The 20,510-nt window shown below is 41.3% G+C and overlaps 1 protein-coding gene across 3 annotated transcripts in view; it reads left to right on the top strand.

Moving 5' to 3' along the window:
• The window catches only part of CBFB (core-binding factor subunit beta), a 77,919-nt gene that overhangs the window by 25,060 nt on the left and 32,349 nt on the right, over positions 1-20,510 (top strand). For all 3 annotated transcript variants that reach the window (XM_050774980.1, XM_050774979.1, XM_050774981.1), the window contains one exon: positions 16,586-16,702. In XM_050774980.1, coding sequence (XP_050630937.1) covers positions 16,586-16,702 — 117 coding nt within the window. The remainder of the gene's footprint in view (positions 1-16,585; positions 16,703-20,510) is intronic.

Raw genomic sequence — 20,510 nt, forward strand, 5'->3', positions numbered from 1 at the left:
CTGTGGTGGTGCCACTGCAGTCCAATCTGGGTGAAGGAGGGAGACCCTGTCTCTTTTTTTTTTTTTTTTTTTTTTTTTGAGACGGAGTCTCGCTTTGTCGCCCAGGTTGGAGTGCAGTGGCCGGATCTCAGCTCACTGCAAGCTCCGCCTCCTGGGTTCCCGCCATTCTCCTGCCTCAGCTTCCCGAGTAGCTGGGACTACAGGCGCCCACCACCTCGCCCGGCTAGTTTTTTGTATTTTTTAGTAGAGAGGGGGTTTCACCGTGTTAGCCAGGATGGTCTCGATCTCCTGACCTCGTGATTCGCCCGTCTCGGCCTCCCAAAGTGCTGGGATTATAGGCTTGAGCCACCGTGCCCGGCCGACCCTGTCTCTTAAAAAAAAAAAAAAAAGCCTGCTAGACAATTTATAGTTACAAATGTGACTTGCATTTGTGATTCACATTATATATTTCTATTGAATAGCACTGCCTCCACAGTTGGCCAGGTATGGCGGCTCACACCTATAATTGCAGCACTTTCGGAGGCTAAGGAGGGAGGATTGCTTGAGCCGAGAAGTTACAGACCAGCCTGGGCAACAAAGTGAGACCCCATCTCTACAAAAAAATAAAATAATTAGCCAGGTGTGGTGACACAGGCCTGTAGTCCCAGCTACTTGGGAGGCTGAGGCAGGAGGATCCCTTGAGTCCTGGAAATCAAGGCTGCAGTGAGCTGTTTTCATACCACAGAGCACGATGCTATCTCAAAAAGAAAAAAAAAAAAAGGAAAAGAAAACTTTAGAGTTCTTTTCCTCAACCCGTCTGCCCCCACAAAATAATCACTATCCTGATTAATGTATTTATTCCCTTACTTTTCTTTGTCATTTTATTTCCTATGCATATATCTCTGAATAATGCATTGTTTCATTTTTAAAAGCATGAAAATAGGAAGCACACACTTCAGGGCGGTGTAAACAAAGGACTCTAATGTCGCTTTCTTTTTTTTTTTTTTTTTTTTTTTGAGAGGAGTCTCGCTCTGTCACCTAGGCTGGAGTGCAGTAGCACAATCTTGGCTCACTGCAAGTTCTGCCTCCTGGGTTCACGCCATTCTCCTGCCTCAGCCTCCTGAGTAGCTGGGACTACAGGCACCCACCACCACCACACCCGGCTAATTTTTTGTGTTTTTAGTAGAAACGGGGTTTCACCATGTTAGCCAGGATGGTCTCAATCTCCTGACCTCGTGATCCACCCTCCTCAGCCTACCAAAGTGTTGGGATTACAGGCGTGAGCCACCACGCCTGGCCTTCTAATGTCACTTTCAAATGCAGCTCCTAGAAGATGAGCTGAACAGAATCTTAGGGTCAAGTCTGGATTCAGCTTCCCTGTGAATTTTTAGAGCCTCCCTGGGGAAGCTTGTGAGCAGAGTCGTGAGTGGATTATGGGAAACCTAGGGCTCACACTGGAGTTAGGGCGTCTGGCACACTGTAAAACCTTTGCTTACAGTGTGCCAGAGATCTGGAGGAATATGGTCAGAGGGAATTAGTTGCTCTGGTATTTTCTGCTTCTAGGCTCACCATGACCTTTACCTTCTTTTATCCTTTTTTTTTTTTTTTTAAATTCTTGTGTCAAAATTGATGTCTCATTCCAGACCTACCTTCTTTTCACAGGAGTAAGTCAAAGCACATCACCTCTGTCAGCTCAAATAAGTGTCCTTAGCTGGTCCCAGCAGTGGAGAAGGCTTATATGTGAGCATTTTGCCCTCAGGATCTTGGTGATGACCATCCTTAGAATGTCCGTCTCTTGAATCTAGACTGATTATCCTCTATATCCAGTGCACTGCTTTCATACTGGCTTCTGTGTTCATCCTCTGCTGTGAGGGGCTTCTTTTTTTGTTTTTTGTTTTTGTTTTTGTTTCTTTTTCAATTTTTCTGTCTTCCTGTTTCTTGGTTTACAGTCTCTTTGTGGATAACAGAGTCCTTGCATGTTTGAAGTGTCTTTATTCTACCCTACTTTATTGTAAGTTTGTCTTGTTCTAGAGTTTGAAGTTAGAGATTATTTTCATTAAGAAGGCCTTGTTTCATTGTCTTGGTTTAAATGTTGCAGTTGAAAATCTCTGAAGTCATTCTGTTTCCTGATCTGTTTGTGACCAATTTCCCTCATCTTTGGAAGTTTGTAAAATCTCCTGTCTCCATGTTTTGGTATTTATCTATGATGTAACCTAGTGTCAGTCCACAGTCATTCCTTGTGCAGGGTACTTGCCAGCCCTTTACAGTATGGCAGCTGTGTCCTTCATAAGGAAATTTTCTTGTATTATTTGATGACTTCCTTTCTTATATTTTTTCTATTCTTTTCTGGAACATCTACTATTTGGATGTTAGACCCACAGGAATGATACTGTTATCTTATTTTCTTATTTTCTCTTTTGTCTTTTTGGTTTACCTTCCAGAAGATTTCCTCTACTTTATCTTCAAAGTATTTTATTGGGTCTTAATTCCTACTATCATATTTATATTTCAAATAGAGCTTTCTTTTTTTGTGTGAGACAGAGTCTCGCTCTGTTGCCCAAGCTGGAGTGCAGTGGCGCGATCTCGACTCACTGCAAACTCCGCCTCCCGGGTTCACACCATTCTCCTGCCTCAGCCTCCCGCTGTAGCTGGGACTACAGGCACCCCCAACCATGCCCGGCTAATTTTTTGTATTTTTTTTAAGTAGAGACGGGGTTTCACTGAGCTCTTTTTTTGTGTGTGCTACAAATGTTCCTTTTTTGTTAGTATCCCCTTCTTGTTTATTGGGTGCATTTTATCTGAGAATCTAGCTGGTAGATATTTACCACTTTACATCGCTTCAGAGGAAATGGGGGCTGCAACTGAAGTGTGAAAGTCAGAATTTATCTTGGCTCAGCTTTTCATTTAAGAAAAGAAGAATACAGTGAAACCAAATTAAAATAATTATGTGGAGAGCATATTGGTGGCATGTTAATACATTTTTAGGACTTTTCGGAAGGTCTAATTTATTCTTGACAAAAGTCTTAGTATCCATTTATTGAATATTTATATGTGTATATACACACAGTTTATTAAATCTATTAAAATTAAATCTAATTTTTTTTTTTTTTGAGGTGGAGTCTCGCTGTGTCACCCGGGCTGGAGTGCAGTGGCCAGATCTCAGCTCACTGCAAGCTCCGCCTCCTGGGTTTACGCCATTCTCCTGTCTCAGCCTCCCGAGTAGCTGGGACTACAGGCGCCCACCACCTCGCCCGGCTAGTTTTTTGTATTTTTAGTAGAGACGGGGTTTCACCGTATTAGCCAGGATGGTCTCAATCTCCTGACCTTGTGATCCGCCCGTCTCGGCCTCCCAAAGTGTTGGGATTACAGGCTTGAGCCACCGCGCCCGGCCAAATCTAATTTTTTTTTGTTTTTTTTTTTTTGAGACAGAGTCTTGCTCTGTCGCCCAGGCTGGATGTGCAGTGGTGCATCTCAGCTCACTGCAAGCTCTGCCTCCCGGGTTCATGCCATTCTCCTGCCTCAGCCTCCCAAGTAGCTGGGACTACAGGCACCCACCACCATGCCCGGCTGATTTTTTGTATTTTTTTTTTTTTTTAGTAGAGACAGGGTTTCACTGTGTTAGCCAGGATGGTCTCCATCTCCTGACCTTGTGATCCGTCTGCCTTGGCCTCCCAAAGTGCTGGGATTACAGGCGTGAGCCACCGCACCCGGCCTCCAGACAGTTTCTTTAGTTTTTCATTTTATGATTTATCTTTTGAACTATAAGAAGATTGGTAAATTACATTAAATCACTATAGAAGAAGCCATTTTTACCCATACCTGCAACCCAGTTATGATTCAGAGGCAAACAAGATTGAGTGACTGTAGAGATTATCTGGCAGTTGAGCAGCTGACTGTGCATTTATGAACAGGGAGGTGCATGTGGCTAAAGGAGGATGAGTCAGAACCAAGTATCTTCTAAAGGAATCTGTTGAATAGACTACAGAAATGATTACAGCAAACGACAGAGTACATACTTCTTCAGTGGAATATCTTGTTTTCTTGGGTGCCTATGGCCATCCCAGTATTACTGTTGGCTGATTCATTGGTCTGGGTAGGAACAACTCTTCATTGTCAGGGAAAAAACAGTGACTCTCCTTTGGAAAGAAATTACTGTCAGTGTTGCTGTGATGTTCTCTATGTTTCACAAGTTTTATGTACATTGAGCTGTCTGATTTTTATTGTCACCTATGAAGGAGTATTATTTAACCCGATTTTTTTATATGTAAGAAATCTTTGCCCCAGACACATTTAATAGAGCTAGAATTTAAACTCACATTTTTTTAAGATTCCAAAGCACATTTTGTTTTCACTCTTCCCATGCTGTCTTGAGGTAAGCATAGTGGATAATATTTTCTTTCTTTTAAAAATGAATACATGGCCGGGCACAGTGGCTCACTCACGCCTGTAATCCCAGCACTTTGAGAGGCCAAGGCAGGTGGATCACCTGAGGTCAGGAGTTCGAGACCAGCCTGGCCAACATGGTGAAATTCTATCTCTACCAAAAATAAAAAAATTAGCCAGGTACGGTGGTGGGTGCCTGTAGTCCCAGCTGCTCAGGAGGATGAGCCAGGAGAATCGCTTGAACTGGAGAGGCAGAGGTTCCAGTGAGCCAAGATTGTGCCACTGCACTCCAGCTTGGACGACAGAGCAAGACTCCATCTCAAAAAAAAAAACAAAACAAAACATATATGGCTAGGCATAGTGGCTCACGCCTATAATCTCTGTACTTTGGGAGGCCAAGGCGGGAGGATTGCTTGAGTCCAGTAGTTCAAGACCAGCCTGGACAACATAGCGAGACCACCATCTCTACAAAAAAATGTAAAAATTAGCTGGGTATGGTAGCACGCACCTGTAGTCCCAACTACTTGAGAGGCAGCAAGTTGAGGTTGCAGTAAGCCATGATTGCACCACGGCATTCCAGCTTGGGTGACAGAGTGAAATACAACACAACACAACACAATACACGTGGGCATATTTGTGAATCACTGTGAAAGCGCTGTGAGTATTGAGTTTGAGTTTACAAAGAAATTGTAGTGGATGAATTTGCAGATACAGAATCCACAAAGAACAAGGATCGTTGGTGGCCAAGCGCAAACTTGTACAGAGTGGCAAAAAAATGAGTCACATTCAGAGCATGTTCCCAGTTGAGGTAGAACAAAAGTGGTGCGCTGCCTTCTTGTCTCAGCTTTTATACTGTAAGTACATGTCTTTTTCGAGGTCTATTCACATTTTTCATGTTGTGCTTTTTGTTGGTGATTTCACTGTTTAAAATGGCCCACAAGCATAATGTTAAAGTGCTCTCTAGTATTCCTTAAATGCAAGAAGGCCGTAATGTGCCTTATGGAGAAAATGTGTATGTTAGCTAAGTTCCCTTCAGTCATGAGTTACAGTGCTGTCAGCCGTGAGTTCAGTGTTAGTGAATCAGCAATATATATTGAAGACAGTGTCTGAACAGAAGCATACATAAAACAAGATTATGTATTGATCAGTTGAGGAAGATGTTAGGCTAGAAGGAACCTACCTCTGCATTTCCCTTAGGAACAGTGGTTTAGTGTTCACTAATTCAGTGTTTATATAGACTTGATAGAGTATAACAATGGCAAGTCTGTGTGTGTGTGCACGCGCACATAGGCTTAATAATTTTCTTTACCTAGTATTGTATTGTGTCTTTTCCCATTAACAGCATAGTATAAACATCCCATGTAACATGCTTGTTTTTGGTGGTGAGGGATGCTTGTTTTTGGTGGTCAACGATCAGCAGACCTGCCTGGATTCTAGCAGACCTTTTTTTTTTTTTTTTTTTTTTTGGACAGAGTCTTGCTCTGTCACCAGGTTGGAGTGCAGTGGCATGATCTCAGCTCACTCCAACCTTGGCCTCCCAGGTTCAAGCAACTCTCCTGCCTCAGCCTCCTGAGTAGCTGGGACTACAGGTGCGTGCCACCACACCCAGCTAATTTTTATATTTTTAGTAGAGACGGGGTTTCACTGTGTTGGCCAGGATGGTTGCCATCTCTTGACCTCGTGAGCCGCCCGCCTTGGCCTCCCAAAGTGCAGGGATTACAGGCGTGAGCCACCATGCCCGGCCTCTAGCAGGTTTTTTATTTTTGAGATGGAGTGTCACTCTTTCACCCAGGCTAGGGTGCAGTGGCGCAATCTTGGGTCACTGCAACCTTTGCTTCCTGGATTCAAGCGATTCTCCTTCCTCAGCCTCCCAAGTTGGTGGGATTACAGGTGCCTGTCACCATGCCTGGCTAATTTTTGTATTTTTAGTAGAGACGGAGTTTCACCATGTTGGCCAGGCTGGTTTCAAACTTCTGACCTCAGGTGATCCACCCGCCTCGGCCTCCCAAAGTGCAGGGATTACAGGTGTGAGCCCCCGCGCCTAGCCTCTAGCAGGCTTTTTAATTTTTTTTTTTTTTTTTTTTGAGACGGAGTCTCGCTCTGTCGCCCAGGCTGGGGTGCTGTGGTCGGATCTCAGCTCACTGCAAGCTCCGCCTCCCAGGTTTACGCCATTCTCCTGCCTCAGCCTCCCGAGTAGCTGGGACTACAGGCGCCCGCCACCTCTCCCGGCTAGATTTTTGTATATTTTTAGTTGAGATGGGGTTTCACTGTGTTAGCCAGGATGGTGTCGATCTCCTGACCTTGTGATCCGCCCGTCTCGGCCTCCCAAAGTGCTGGGATTACAGGCTTGAGCCACCGCGCCCGGCCTCTAGTAGGCTTTTTAAAGGTCATTGTTCAATTCGGAAGTTGATTTATTCAGCTCATTATCGTTGGGCATCTAGGCTATTTCTGATCATTTGGCATTATTTACAAAAATCCCTTGAGAATAAACATTCTTGTAATAGAATATTTTTTGTACATCTTTGATTAAGTTTTAGGCTACATTCACAGACATGGCATTGCTGGGTCAAAGGAAGATGCACACTTACTCCCCCAAATTGCCTTCCCAAAATCATTAGCCAGTTTACCCTCCCCCTGACAATGTAATATAACCTGTTTTCCCTCCTGATACATGTTATTAAAATGTTTTTCAATTTATTTTAATATTTGTTTTAAAATATTTATTCTGATTTAATATATTTGTTAGTGAACTTTTTTCCACAATTTTTGGTTAGTTATGTTAGTTTTGTTCTAAACTGTTCTTTTCCACATGGTTAGCCAGTTTTTTCAACTCCACTGGTTAAATATCCTTTTACTATTGATTTTAAGTGATGCCTTTTTCATGTATTAAGTGTTTATATACTTGGTTTCATTTTTGAATTTTTTGGTTGTTCCATTAAGTTATAGCTGACTGCCACAGCACTCCTATATATTTACTGATTGTGTTATGTTTTAATATCCGAAAGAACAAAAAATTATTCTTTCTCTAATTTTTCATGGATGGCCTGATTCTTTTATATGAACTGTAGACTTCCCAAATTCTAAAATACATTATTTTGATATTTCAGATATTTCATTGGAATTTCGTTTAAGATTACTTTGGGATAAATTGTCATTTGTAGTCTTTCCATTCATGAATATGACGTCACACTAGTTACTCAAATTTTTTTTTTTTTTTTTTGAGATGGAGTCTTGCTCTGTTGCCCAGGCTGGAGTGCAATGGCACCATCTTGACTCACTGCAACCTCTGTCTCCTGGGTTTAAGTGATTCTCCTGCCTCAGCCTCCTGAGTAGCTGAGATTACAGGTGCATGCCAACATGTCCAACTAATTTTTGTATTTTTAGTGTTGATGGGATTTCACCATGTGGCCAGGTTGGGTCTTGAACTCCTGACAAGTGATCCACCCGCCTCAGCCTCCCAAAGTGCTAGGATCACAGGCGTGAACCACGCCCAACCTAAGTAATAAACATTTGTTGAATAGGGGGATCTTTTCAAATGGAAATTATTATTGGAAACTTACAAGAAAAAAATTCTAAATTCTAGCTGTTTTCTGTTCTTCTATTAATCAGTATTTAAATATTTACTGAGAACCTAAGGAGTAATGAATGATCACACCCTCTTATGTTTTCTTAAGACACCAGTTTATAGACTAGAGCCACAAGTGTTTAAGCTCTAACAACTTATTACAGAGAAGTGAGATATCCTTTCTAGTTAAAAGGAATTTTTTGACAGTGAAGTTTCAGCTTCTTGCTTTTGTCAATAGCTTTGACACCTGGTTTCTGTGTGTATTGATTTTATGACTCAGTACTGATGTGCATGGGGGTCTTGTTTGCAAATCTATAGTTACTCTGTTTTAATTGCCTTGAAATTCTCGTCTTTAGAATCACTCAAAAAAGGGAACTTTGCCATCCCTTTGTACCTTCAATTTCTCTCTCATATCTCGGCTACCTAGAAACCATGATCTTTTCTGTAAGTTACATAGTATTGTAGAGGAAAAGACAGGTAAGGATGCCACTGCTTATTCCAAATTTAGATATTCATAGAATAAGTACCTTCCAGACCCTCAAAGAACTGTTTGTACAGGTTAATACATGAGAAGTTGACTTAGGTTATTCCTTTGATACTTACATTTCAAAACACAGGATTAGTAATACTGAGCTACTTAAGTTTGGTTCATTTACTAAATGAACATTTACCATCTCAGGCTCTATATTAGAAAGATCTTTGTGTCTATGAGGGAAAGGAAAAAATGGAGTTTTTCTATCATAATTGAATCCTTTTTGCCTTGCACACCCCTTTGGAGCATCTAATGAAAGCAGTAGACTTCATTAGAAAAATGCACATGGGCTCAAACACATTTTTGCACAGAGAAGTTTCTGGTCTTCTTGAAACATATCTGTAAGCCCAAACCGCTGTAGGTTTTCTGAACTCCATCTAATGCAGCCAACAAAGGGGAAATTTTGAATGGGGACCTGTAACAACCTTTAACCTGCGCTCCTTACAGGTTTCTTCACTGGCTGTTCATAGCCTGCTCTGCTGGGGTTTTTTCTTCTACCCAACCATCTAAAAGTTGGACTTCCTCCAGATTCTTCCTGGGTCCCCTTCTTTTCCCCTGCTTACCCCGGGGTCTCTTCCTTTCCTCTGGATTTAAATACCATGCTATTGTTGATGGCTGCCAGATTCATAACAGCCCAGATCTATTCTGAGAATGCTGGAATCCCATATGTAACTGCCTCCTCAAAATCTTGATTTGGATATCTCATAGATGTCATTTACATGTGGCAGATAAAAATTGTTGCCAACTTTTCATTTTTCTTTTCTTTTCTTTTCTTTTCTTTTCTTTTCTTTTCTTTTCTTTCTTTCTTTCTTTTTTTTTTTTTTTTTTTTTTTGACAGGATTTTGCTCTGTTGCCCAATCTGGAGTGCAGTGGCACGATCATGGCTCACTGCAGCCTCAACCTCCTGGGCTTAGGTGATCCTCCCCCCTCAGCCTGCAGAGAGTTTCGGGGACTGCAGGTGTGTAACACCACACCTGGCTAATTTTTTGTAGAGATGAGGGCTCACTATGTTGCCCTGGCTGGTCTTGAACTCCTGAGCTTAAACAGTCCTCCCACTGTGGCCTCCCAAAGTGTGCTAAGATTACAGGTGTGAGCCACCATGCCTAGCAGCAAACTTTTAAAAATGACAGCTCATTGGGATATAATTCACATACCATAAAATTCACTCTTAGAGTGTACATTTCATTGGTTTTTAATACATTGAGAGTTCTGCAACCATCATTACTATTTAATTTCAAAACATTTTCATCACACCGTAAAGAATCCCATATATGGTAGCAATTACTCCTCATTTGCCACTCCCCTGTGCCACTGGCAACTACTTACCTACTTTCTGTCGCTCTAGATTCAGCTTTCTGGATGTTTCTGGGGTTTTGTTTGTTTGTTTGTTTTTGTTTGTTTGTTTTTTGAGACGGAGTTTCATTCTCGTTGCCCAGGCTTGAGTGCAATGGCGCGATCTTGGCTCACCGCAACCTCCGCCTCCCGAATTCAAACAATTCTCCTGCCTCAGCCTTCCGAGTAGCTGGGGTTACAGGCATGCGCCACCACGCCCAGCTAATTTTGTTTTTTTAGTAGATACGGGGTTTCTCCATGTTGGTCAGGCCGATCTCAAACTCCCAACCTCAGATGATCCGCCCACCTTGGCCTCCCACGGTGCTGGGATTACAGGCATGAGCCACCACTCCGGCCAGCTTTCTGGACATTTCAAATAATATGTAGCCTTTTTCTAGCTTCATTCACTTAGTATTGTGTTTTCAAGGTTCATTCTGTGTTGTTGTGTGTATGAACATTTCATTCCTTTTTATGACCAAGTAATATTCCATTGTATAGGTGATACCACAGTTGATGGTAGAAACATATTTTGCTGAAGCTCTACTGCATTAGTGGTGGGAAATTTAAAGCTACAGAATGTGAAAATTAGGTGATATGTGTAATTTAGATTGAATATAACATCATACATACTTATATTTAGAGTTTGAGATGATTAAAAATTTAGATTGAATATAACATCACACATACTTATATTTAGAGTTTGAGATGATTAAAAATTGTGTTAAACTAGCTTTCACCTTTTCCAGAAGAACACAAGATATGAGACTATAGTCACTTTTTAACCTTCTGTGAAGTCTCAAACATATTTGTGATATTTTACTTTTGGAAAGATAAACTGTTTTCTTGTTTTTCTCATGTATGGTTAGCTGCATCTGTTTACCCATTTTATTTTTTTTTTTTTTTTTTTTTTTTTTTTTTTTTTTTTTTTTTTTTTTTTTTTTTTTTTTGAGACGGAGTCTCGCTCTGTCGCCCAGGCTGGAGTGCAGTGGCCGGATCTCAGCTCACTGCAAGCTCCGCCTCCCAGGTTTATGCCATTCTCCTGCCTCAGCCCCCCGAGTAGCTGGGACTACAGGCGCCCGCCACCTCGCCCGGCTAGTTTTTTGTATTTTTTAGTAGAGACGGGGTTTCACCGTGCTAGCCAGGATGGTCTCGATCTCCTGACCTCGTGATCCGCCCGTCTCGGCCTCCCAAAGTGCTGGGATTACAGGCTTGAGCCACCGCGCCCGGCCTGTTTACCCATTTTAAATTCATTTTGTATAAAATATTTCATTGTTCTAGGACAATAGGTTTAATCCCTAATTCATATTCTAATAACTTTTCTTTTTAAAGTTTGAAATAAGGAATCATTTTCAGTGAAAAACTGTCTTTGTGCTTAAATGACATTTTTTTTTTTGACAGAAGCATTTCACTGTGTATTAAATGACATTATTGAATTACATTATAAAATGCCAAACTGTTAAGAGACAGAATTTTATTTTCTTTATACTTTGAAGTTTGGTATTCATGAATACATGAAAGCACCAAACATTTACTTTGAAGATGTACACATAAAACTGTATTTATTTGAATAAGAACATCTAAATAAATCACTAGGATCATCTAAATACTATTTTTAATTATAATTGCAGACATTAGTCTTGATTAAAAATTGTCGTCATTTTCTGGCTGGGCGCAGTGACTCACACTTGTAATCCCAACTCTTTGGGAGGCTGAGGCAGTCGGATCACCTCAGGTGAGGAGTTCAAGACTAGCCTGGCAAATATGATGAAATCCCATCTCTACTGAAAATACACAAATTAGCAGTGCGTGGTGGTGGGCGCCTGTAATCCCAGATACTTAGGAGGCTGAGGCAGGAGAATCCCTTGAACCCGGGAGGTGGAGGTTGCGGTGAGCCAAGATTGCACCACTGCACTCCAGCCTGGGCGTTAAAAACAAAACTCCATCTCATAAAACAAAGAATTTTACTCATTTTCTGAAACCATTTAGAATTTTCCCAAAATAGATCATTGGTTTTCTTTGTCGTGAAGGAACATTTATAAATAAATAATAAATGGGCTTTAAAAAAGTTTAGTAATTTATAAGGAAATTTTTTTTTTCTTGGCTCACTGCAACCTCTGTCTCCCGGGTTCAAGCGATTCTCCTGCCTCAGCCTCCTAAGTGGCTGGGATTACAGGCGCCCACCACCACACCTGGCTAATTTTTTGTATTTTTAGTAGAGACGGGGTTTTGCCATGTTGGCCAGGCTGGTTTCGAACTCCTGACCTCAGGTGATCTGCCCTGCCTCAGCCTCCCAAAGTGCTGGGATTACAGGTGTGAGCCACCACGCCCAGCCAGGAAAATGTTTTTGACTATGGACATTAATATGAATAAGCTGGCTGGGTCAGGAGTTTGAGACCAGCCCAGCCAACATGGCAAAACCCTGTCTCTACTAAAAATAGAAAAGTTAAGGCCGGGCGCGGTGGCTCAAGCCTGTAATCCCAGCACTTTGGGAGGCCGAGACAGGCGGATCACGAGGTCAGGAGATTGAGACCATCCTGGCTAACACGGTGAAACCCCGTCTCTGCTAAAAAAATACAAAAAACTAGCCGGGCGCGGTGGCGGGCGCCTGTAGTCCCAACTACTCGGGAGGCTGAGGCAGGAGAATGGCGTGAACCCGGGAGGCGGAGCTTGCAGTGAGCTGAGATCCGGCCACTGCACTCCAGCTTGGGCGGCAGAGCCAGACTCTGTCTCAAAAAAAAAAAAAAAAAAAAAAAAAAGTTAAGTGGGGCGTGGTGGCGTGCGCCCGTAATCCCAACCACTTGGGAGGCTGAGCAGGGAGAGTCGCTTGAACCTGGGAGGTGGAGGTTGCAGTGAGCCAAGATCATGCCATTGCACTTTGGCCTGGGAGACAGAGTGAGACTCTGTCTCAAAAATAATAATAATTTTTTAAAAAAGAATAAGCTAAGAGATTGTGGAATCTTCAATTCTAAAGAATGTAAATCATTGATGACTAATATAAAATCCAATTAAAGTGGTGTAAACTTGACCTTGCTATTAGAAAAGATGTCTTCATGGTTAGAATTTATAATGAGGTGTGCTAATAGGTGAAATGACAGTCCCCAGTGCATGCTACCCTGTCCACCGTTAGCCTTCTAAATAGCCTTCTAACAGGATTTAAGATTAATGAAGATTTCTGGATGGAAATCTTCATGAGAGATGGTAAATCACGTTTCACTGAGATGAAATACGGGGTATTGTTTTTAGGTTTTGTGAGGGGTTGAGCAGAGGTCGGCATAGTCGCTTGTTTGATTTGGTGCACATTGGTGGAGTTTTAAATGCACAGTGTGGAAGGGAATGAGCACTTATCAGAACAGAAGGAAATGTGTGGTTAAACGGTTTCAGTAGTAACTGAAGACTATTTCCCTTGGTCCAAATAGGAGGAGAAATGGAACCTTTTGTATTTTGGTTATTTTCCAGTATAAGTAGAAATTGGTTCAGTGTGGTTCATTGCAGCCCTTAGCAGGAATGATTGGGTTCAGTAGTGAAGGGGAATGACACAAATATGTACCAGGAAAGCATAAATTTTTATTTATTTATTTTTTTTTTTGAGACAGAGTCTTACTCTGTCTCCCAGGCTAGAGTGCAGTGGTGCGACCTCAGTTCACCGCAACCTCTGCCTCCCAGGTTCAAGCGATTCTCCTGCATCAGCCTCCCTAGTAGCTGAGACTATAGGCACGCACACCATGCCCAGCTGATTTTTTTGTTTTTAGTAGAGACGGGGTTTCTCCATGTTGGCCAGGCTGATCTTGAACTCCTGACCTCCTGCCTCGGCCTCCTAAAGGGCTAGGATTACTGGCATAAGCCCCTGCGCCCAGCCAGAGGGCATAAATTCTATAAGTACTATTTTAAAGGTATCTGAGAGGTAATTTTTTATTGTGTTTATAATTATTGGCAGTTATTCTTATTAGACATCTCTAAAAGAAAAAGAATCCAAGAGACTGAAGAGACTACTGAAATGAGTTTTAAAAAAAGATGCTTCCAGCTTTTCCTCAAAATGAGAAACTATTTTACAAATTTTTATATAATTAAACAGGTAATAAATAATGTCAGATTTTAGCTCACAAAGCACTGGATTTCCCAAAGAAAATACATTTGGTGCAGGTAAATGAAAAGCCTCGTTAATAAAGACATATTTGATAATCTGCAGTTTTGAAAACTCACTGAAGAATTCCTGCTTCCTCTGCATTAAAAATATCTTGTTCAATGCAGTAAATATTAACCAATGCAGTAAATATTAACCTATGCTGGTTTATTCAGAAACTCATGTTAAACGAGGTAGAGAACACCTAAAATTATGTGTTTTGTTTATTTGTTTGTTAGTTTTTGAGACAGAGTCTAGCTTTTTCACCCAGGCTGGAGTGTAGTCGCACCATCTCAGCTTACTGCAATCTCTGCCTCCTGGGTTCAAGTGATTCTCCTGCCTCAGCCTCCCAAGTACCTGGGTTTACAGGTGCCTGCCACCATGCCCAGCTAATTTTTGTATTTTTAGTAGAGACGGGGTTTCACTTTGTTGGCCAGGCTGGTCTCGAACTCCTGACCTTGTGATCCACCTGCCTTGACCTCCCAAAGTGTTGGGATTACAAGCATGAACCACTGCACACGGCCCTAAAATTATGTTTTTAAAAGTAACTATTAGAATGGTGTAGTATTAGGAGTGGAAAGATTGTAGAACCTGTAATAAATTTCTCTTATATTGTTTATCACAATAAAATATTCACCTCAGGATAATAGAATTAGCACCATCCTTTCTGGGTGGATACTCTTGGGAACAATTGTATTTTGAGCCAATATGAGAATTAATTTGGTGATCAAAATGATCTAAATTTGGGTATGATGTATACCTAAAGCAATTTTTAATCTAGAGTTATTTATTTACTTGAAAAAGAATGGTGAAGAAACTGTTTTTTTGTGTGTGTTTGTTTTTTGTTTTTCCAGAAGAAAAGTTAAAATGTGAAACAGAAGTTTTCTTTCTTTTTTTTTTCTTTCTTTTTTTTTTTTTTTTTTTGTCTCCACTGTCACCCAGACTGGAGTGCAGTGGCACTATCTCAGCTCACTGCACTCTCCACCTCCCGAGTTCAAGTGGTTCTCTTGCCTCAGCCTCCTGAGTAGCTGGGATTATAGCTGTGGTTGCAACCATGCCTGGCTAATTTTTGTATTTTCAGTAGAGATGGGGTTTTGCCATGTTGGCCAGGCTGGTCTCAAACTCCTGACTTCAGGTGATTTGCCCGCCTTGGCCTCCCGAAGTATTGGGATTACAGGTGTGAGCCACTGCACCTAGCCAGGATGTAGGAGTTTTATCATAAAACTGAAGGTTCACCAGATGGGAGATACTTTTGGTTTCAGCAATCTTGAAGATCTTTTTAAAATTTGTTGGTACTTTTTTAAACCTCAGTGTATAAAGTATAGTGAACATATTTGTCAGTGACTTGAGATGTTACCATATCCTAGGATACTCATTTTTGATATTTCTCTAATGTATAAGCAGATATACTTGTTGGATGTGAAACAATAGGAAGTCTGGCTAATTTTCTTATCTAAAGGTATTATGTGTAAGGAATAAACACATTTCCATTAAGAATTCAAGATGCTTGGTTAAGTTTATTCATTTTGTTATTTTTATTTTTTAACTTTTTAGAGGTGAGGTCTCTCTATGTTGCCCAGGCAGGTCTTGAACTCCTGGCCTCAAGTGATCCTCACACCTTGGCCTCACAAAGTACTGGGATAACAGGCATTAGCCACTGGTGCCTAGCCTTATTGTCTTAGTTGATTTTGTTATAGTATTTAAGAATTTCAACAGGGAATTGAAAGAAGTAGATTTTGGGTTAACTTACCAGTTTCGAGATCAATGATTCATACTACATGTAGTCAAACCCTGTGACTTTATAACTTTTCTACTGTATTTAAAAGACTGATTCAGCTTACTGTTGCATATTGGGAAAAGTAAAAAATAATAAATAAAAGACTGTGAAATAACTTGAATTAAATTTCATAATCCCATATAAAGGATAGCAGTGTTTTGTTCCGAATTATTTATGGACACCTAAAGATAACCACATACTACTTAACGTGATATAATAGTAAATATTATACCAGTTCAAGTTCTTTGGTTAAAAGCAGTAGAAATCAACTCTGGCTAACAAGATAAAAAAATAAAAAGAAAAAAAGATTAATTATCAGGAATCTATGAGATAGCTTATAAAACTGAAGGGAATATCAAGAGCCTGATCCTGCATGGCTCCAGGAACCCACGTTGAGGGAAGCAGTGCATGCTCTCTTCAGAGGGTGGTGGCTTCCAATTGTTTCCCATCTTTCTACCCAACATTCAAAAATCAAAGTGTCTGGCCAGGCGTGGTAGCTCATGCCTGTAATCCTAGCACTTTCGGAGGCCAAGGCGGGCGGATTGCCTAGCTCAGGAGTTTGAGACCAGCCTGGGCAACATGGTGAAACCCCATCTCTACTAAAAATACCAAAAAAAAAAAAAACATTAGCCATGCATGGTGCTTGAGCGCCTGTAATCCCAGCTACTTGGGGGGAGTCTGAGGCGGGAGAATTGCTTGAACCTGGGAGGCAGAGGTTGCAGTGAATTGAGATCATGCCACTGCATTCCAGCCTGGGGAGCACAGCGAAACTCCATCTCAATCAATCAATCAATCATAATTTTATTCATCTTTTCTACAGAGTTTATATAAGTTTAATCTTTTTATTTTCATGTGTCTGATGCTTTTCAATGATTTTCATCCTTTTCTGTGTCTTAGGTGTATTTGAAGGCTCCCATGATTCTGAATGGAGTCTGTGTTATCTGGAAAGGCTGGATTGATCTCCAGAGACTGGATGGTATGGGCTGTCTGGAGTTTGATGAGGAGCGAGCCCAGGTAGGGTGACGTCAGGCTTTATTGAGCATGGTCCCTTTATTTGTAGTCCCTAATCTTGCCTTTGTCTGGGGACCTATTTTACCCAATCTTTAAGTATAGAAAGTATTATGTCGAAGCAATATTGAGGAATCCTGAAAATGTTGAGACTCAAATTTTGATCCTGATTTTGGGAAACTTTTTTCTTCAGCAGTTCTAAATTTCATGGGTTATTCGTATCTGCTCAGTGGGGGCTCCAAAGTCCAGTAAGTAGTTCTTTAAAATATTTGTTCTTGATCTCTAGAATATTATGAATAAGGAAAAAAGAAAAAGCAGTTCAAAATAAAATGTAGGAGCCGCGCTTTTGGAATGCTTGAGTGAGGAGCTCAACAAGTCCTCTCCCCAGAAAGCAATGATAAAACTTGACAAAAATTGTTTAAAAAAAAAAAAAAAAAGAGCTGGACGTGGTGGCTCACACCTATAATCCCAGTACTTTGGGAGGCCAAGGCAGACAGATCACCTGAGACTTGAGGTCAGGATTTCAAGACCAGCCTGGCCAACATGGTGAAACCCCGTCTCTACTAAAAATATAAAAATTATCCAGGTGTGGTGGTGCACACCTGTAATCCCAGCTGCTTGGGAGGTTGAGGCACAAGAATCGCTCGAACCCAGGAGGCAGAGATTGCGGTGAGCCAAGATGGTGCCAGTGCACTCCAGGCTGGGCAACAGAACAAAAGTCTGTCTCAAAAACAACAACAACAAACCACACCCATTTAAGGCCTCATGGAAGCTATTGAATCTCAGTAAGATCAGTGACTGTGGCATTTTAGTCAGGAGCTGCTCCCATTCCCCAGCTGTGTGGTCCCTCAAGTTCTTCCTGGGCAGGCAGGGTAAGCCATGAGCACTGGTAGATCTGTTGTCCTGCCAAAGAGAGCTGACTTTATTAAAAGTAGGGCTTGGGAAAAAAAAATCCATGCCCAGGCATATTGTTTAAAATGATAGAGGTCTCATTTGCAAACAATCTGGCAAAGCTAATGTTGCAGAAAGCAACGAAATGGCAGACCAGCCAGAAATTTATCAGGGAGATTCAGGGAAAGAGATAGGTAAAGTAGACCCTAGTGAGATTACACTCATGTCATCCAGAAAGCTGTATGCACATACAAGGCTACATCTGCTCTGAAGAGAACACAGAAGGCCCTTGCATGCTACTTTTCCCTGGGTGAACACAAGATAGACTGACAAACTCCCTGAACTTTAAAAGCATTTCCCCAAGCCACACACAAGTCCAGTGACAAAAGGTGGAAGTCTGCTGGCTCAAGGTGTTTGTGTAAAACCTCTGACCAATCATTGGCTGACAGCTGAACTATGCTGATCCAGGGACAACCCCCCAGAAAGCAAGACTTAAAAAGACAGCTGTGCACAGTGACTCCCGCTGATAATCCCAGCATTTGGGGAGGCCAAGATGGCAGGATCACATGAGCCCAAGAGTTAAAGACCAGCCTGGGCAACATAGTGAGACCCCATCTCCACAGTTTTAAAAATTAACCAGGTTTGGTGGCATGTGTCTGTAGTCCTAGCTACTAAGGACGCTGAGGTGGAGGGATCGCTTGAGTCCAGGAGTTCAAGGCTGCAGTAGTGAACTATGATCATGCCAATGCACTGCAGTCTGGGCAACAGAGTGAGATCCTTTCTCTGAAAAGAAAGAAAAAGAAAAACTGAGCAGTGACATCAGAGGCTGTACACTGCTGAGGAAAACAGACTCCTCAGAATTAGTCCAGGCAAGTCAGTAAACAAGTGCCAACAACAAGCTGAAAGCAAGGATCAGAAATCAGAGTTGCTACAGTATATTATCTAAATTGTCTAGGTTTCAACAAAAAGTTATGAGACATGCAAATATGAAAATGCGACTTATACAAAGGGGAAAAAGCAAGCAATATAAACTGTCTTTGAGGGGGCGCAAATGTTGGTTCTTAGTGAGAAAGACTTCAAAGTAGTTATTATAAATATGCTCAAAGAACTAAAGGAAAATTCTTTCCTTTTAATATTAAAGGAAATTATGATGGCAGTGGCTCATCAAGTAGAGTATATCAATAAACAGATCTAAATTATTAAGAAGTATCAAATAGAAATTCTGGAGTTGAGGCTGGGTGCGGTGGCTCACTCCTATAATCCCAGCGCTTTTTGAGAGGCCAAGGCGGGCAGATCACCTGAGGTCAGGAATTAAAGACCAGCCTGGCTAACATGGTGAAACCCTGTCTCTACTGAAAATACAAAATTAGCCAGGCGTGGTGGCACATGCCTGTAATCCCAGCTACCCAGGAGGCTGAGGCTCGAGAATCACTTGAACCCGGGAGGTGGAGGTTGCAGTGAGCTGAGTTTGTACCATTGTACTCCAGCCTGGGCAACAAGAGTGAAACTCCATCTCAAAAAAAAAAAAAAAAAAGCTGGGTGTTATGGCATATGCCTGCCATCAGAACTACTCAGGAGGCTGAGTTAGGAGAATAGCTTGAACCCAGGAGGCAGAGGTTGCAGCGAGCCAAGATCGCATCACTCTGCTCCAGCCTGGGCAACAGAGCAAGACTTCATCTCAAAAAAAAAAAAAAAAAAAGAAAGAAAGAAATTCTGGAGTTGGAAAGTATAGTAGTAACAAAAAGTTCACAGACTAAATGGCAGATAAGAGCTGACATATGAACAAAAAAAATGAACAGAGTTTTGGGGACCTGTGGGACATCAGCACACATATTAACATAAATGTAATGAAAGTTTGGGAAAGGAAAGAAAGAGATTGAAGATAAGAAATAATAGCCAAAAACTCTCACACTTGATGAAAAATGTTAATCTACATTGTCCAAGAAGCTCAGTGGACAAAGTAGGATAAACAGAAATCCATACCTAGTCACATTATAAACTGTTGAAAGACAGGGAATCATGAAAGCAGCAAGAAAGAGGATTCTTCACATGCAAAGGAACCACAGTAAGATTAACAGCTGACTTCTTTTGAAATCACGGAGGCCAGAAAGTTGTGGGATGACATATTAAAAACACTGAAAGAAAATGTAAAAGCAGATTGGGTGCTGTGGCTCACACCTGTAATCCCAGCACTTTGGGAGACTGAGGTGGGAGGATCACTTGAGCCCAGGAGTTTGAGGCTGCAGTGAGCTATGATCGCACCACTGCACTCAAGCCTGGGTGACAGAGTGAGTCATTGTCTCTTTAAAAACAACGAAAATGTAAAAGCACCTGATTATTAGCAGATATTAATGTCTTTTAATTGTTTCCCTGATATTAACCTTCTTAACAAAGTTAAAATAGTAACAGGAATATAAAGAAACTCTTTGTTGTTTCTTTGTTGTCTCTTTCCATATAGTTCTTTATATATGGAAATGTAAGAATTTTCTTTAAAGGGGATCAAAAAACGAAAACTTCCTAGTGAAAAGTTTAAGATTCAAAGTGAAAATTCTTAAGAAAGAATCCTTGGTCTGGCCCGGGTCATCCCAGTGGCACATGTCTGTAGTCCTAGCTACTTGGGAGACTGAGGCGGAAGGATCCCTTGATCCCAGGAGTTCCAGCCCAGCCTAGGCAACATAATGAGACCTTCATCTCTAACATAAAAATAAAGAATCCATGCTCTACCTTGATTTCCACAATGCTAATCAGTTCCCAGTTCTTGCAGAAAAATAATAACCAGCAATCTAGAAGACTATTTTCTATTAAGAAGTGATAAAGCAGACTTTATTTATATAAGGAAAATTCAGATTGGATTGACTTTTAAAACTGAATTATTTTGACAAGGTGCAGTGGCTCACACTGTAATTCCAACACTTGGGAAGGC

This window comes from Macaca thibetana, chromosome 20, assembly GCF_024542745.1.
Source record: "Macaca thibetana thibetana isolate TM-01 chromosome 20, ASM2454274v1, whole genome shotgun sequence".
Classification (NCBI taxonomy): Eukaryota; Metazoa; Chordata; class Mammalia; order Primates; family Cercopithecidae; genus Macaca; species Macaca thibetana.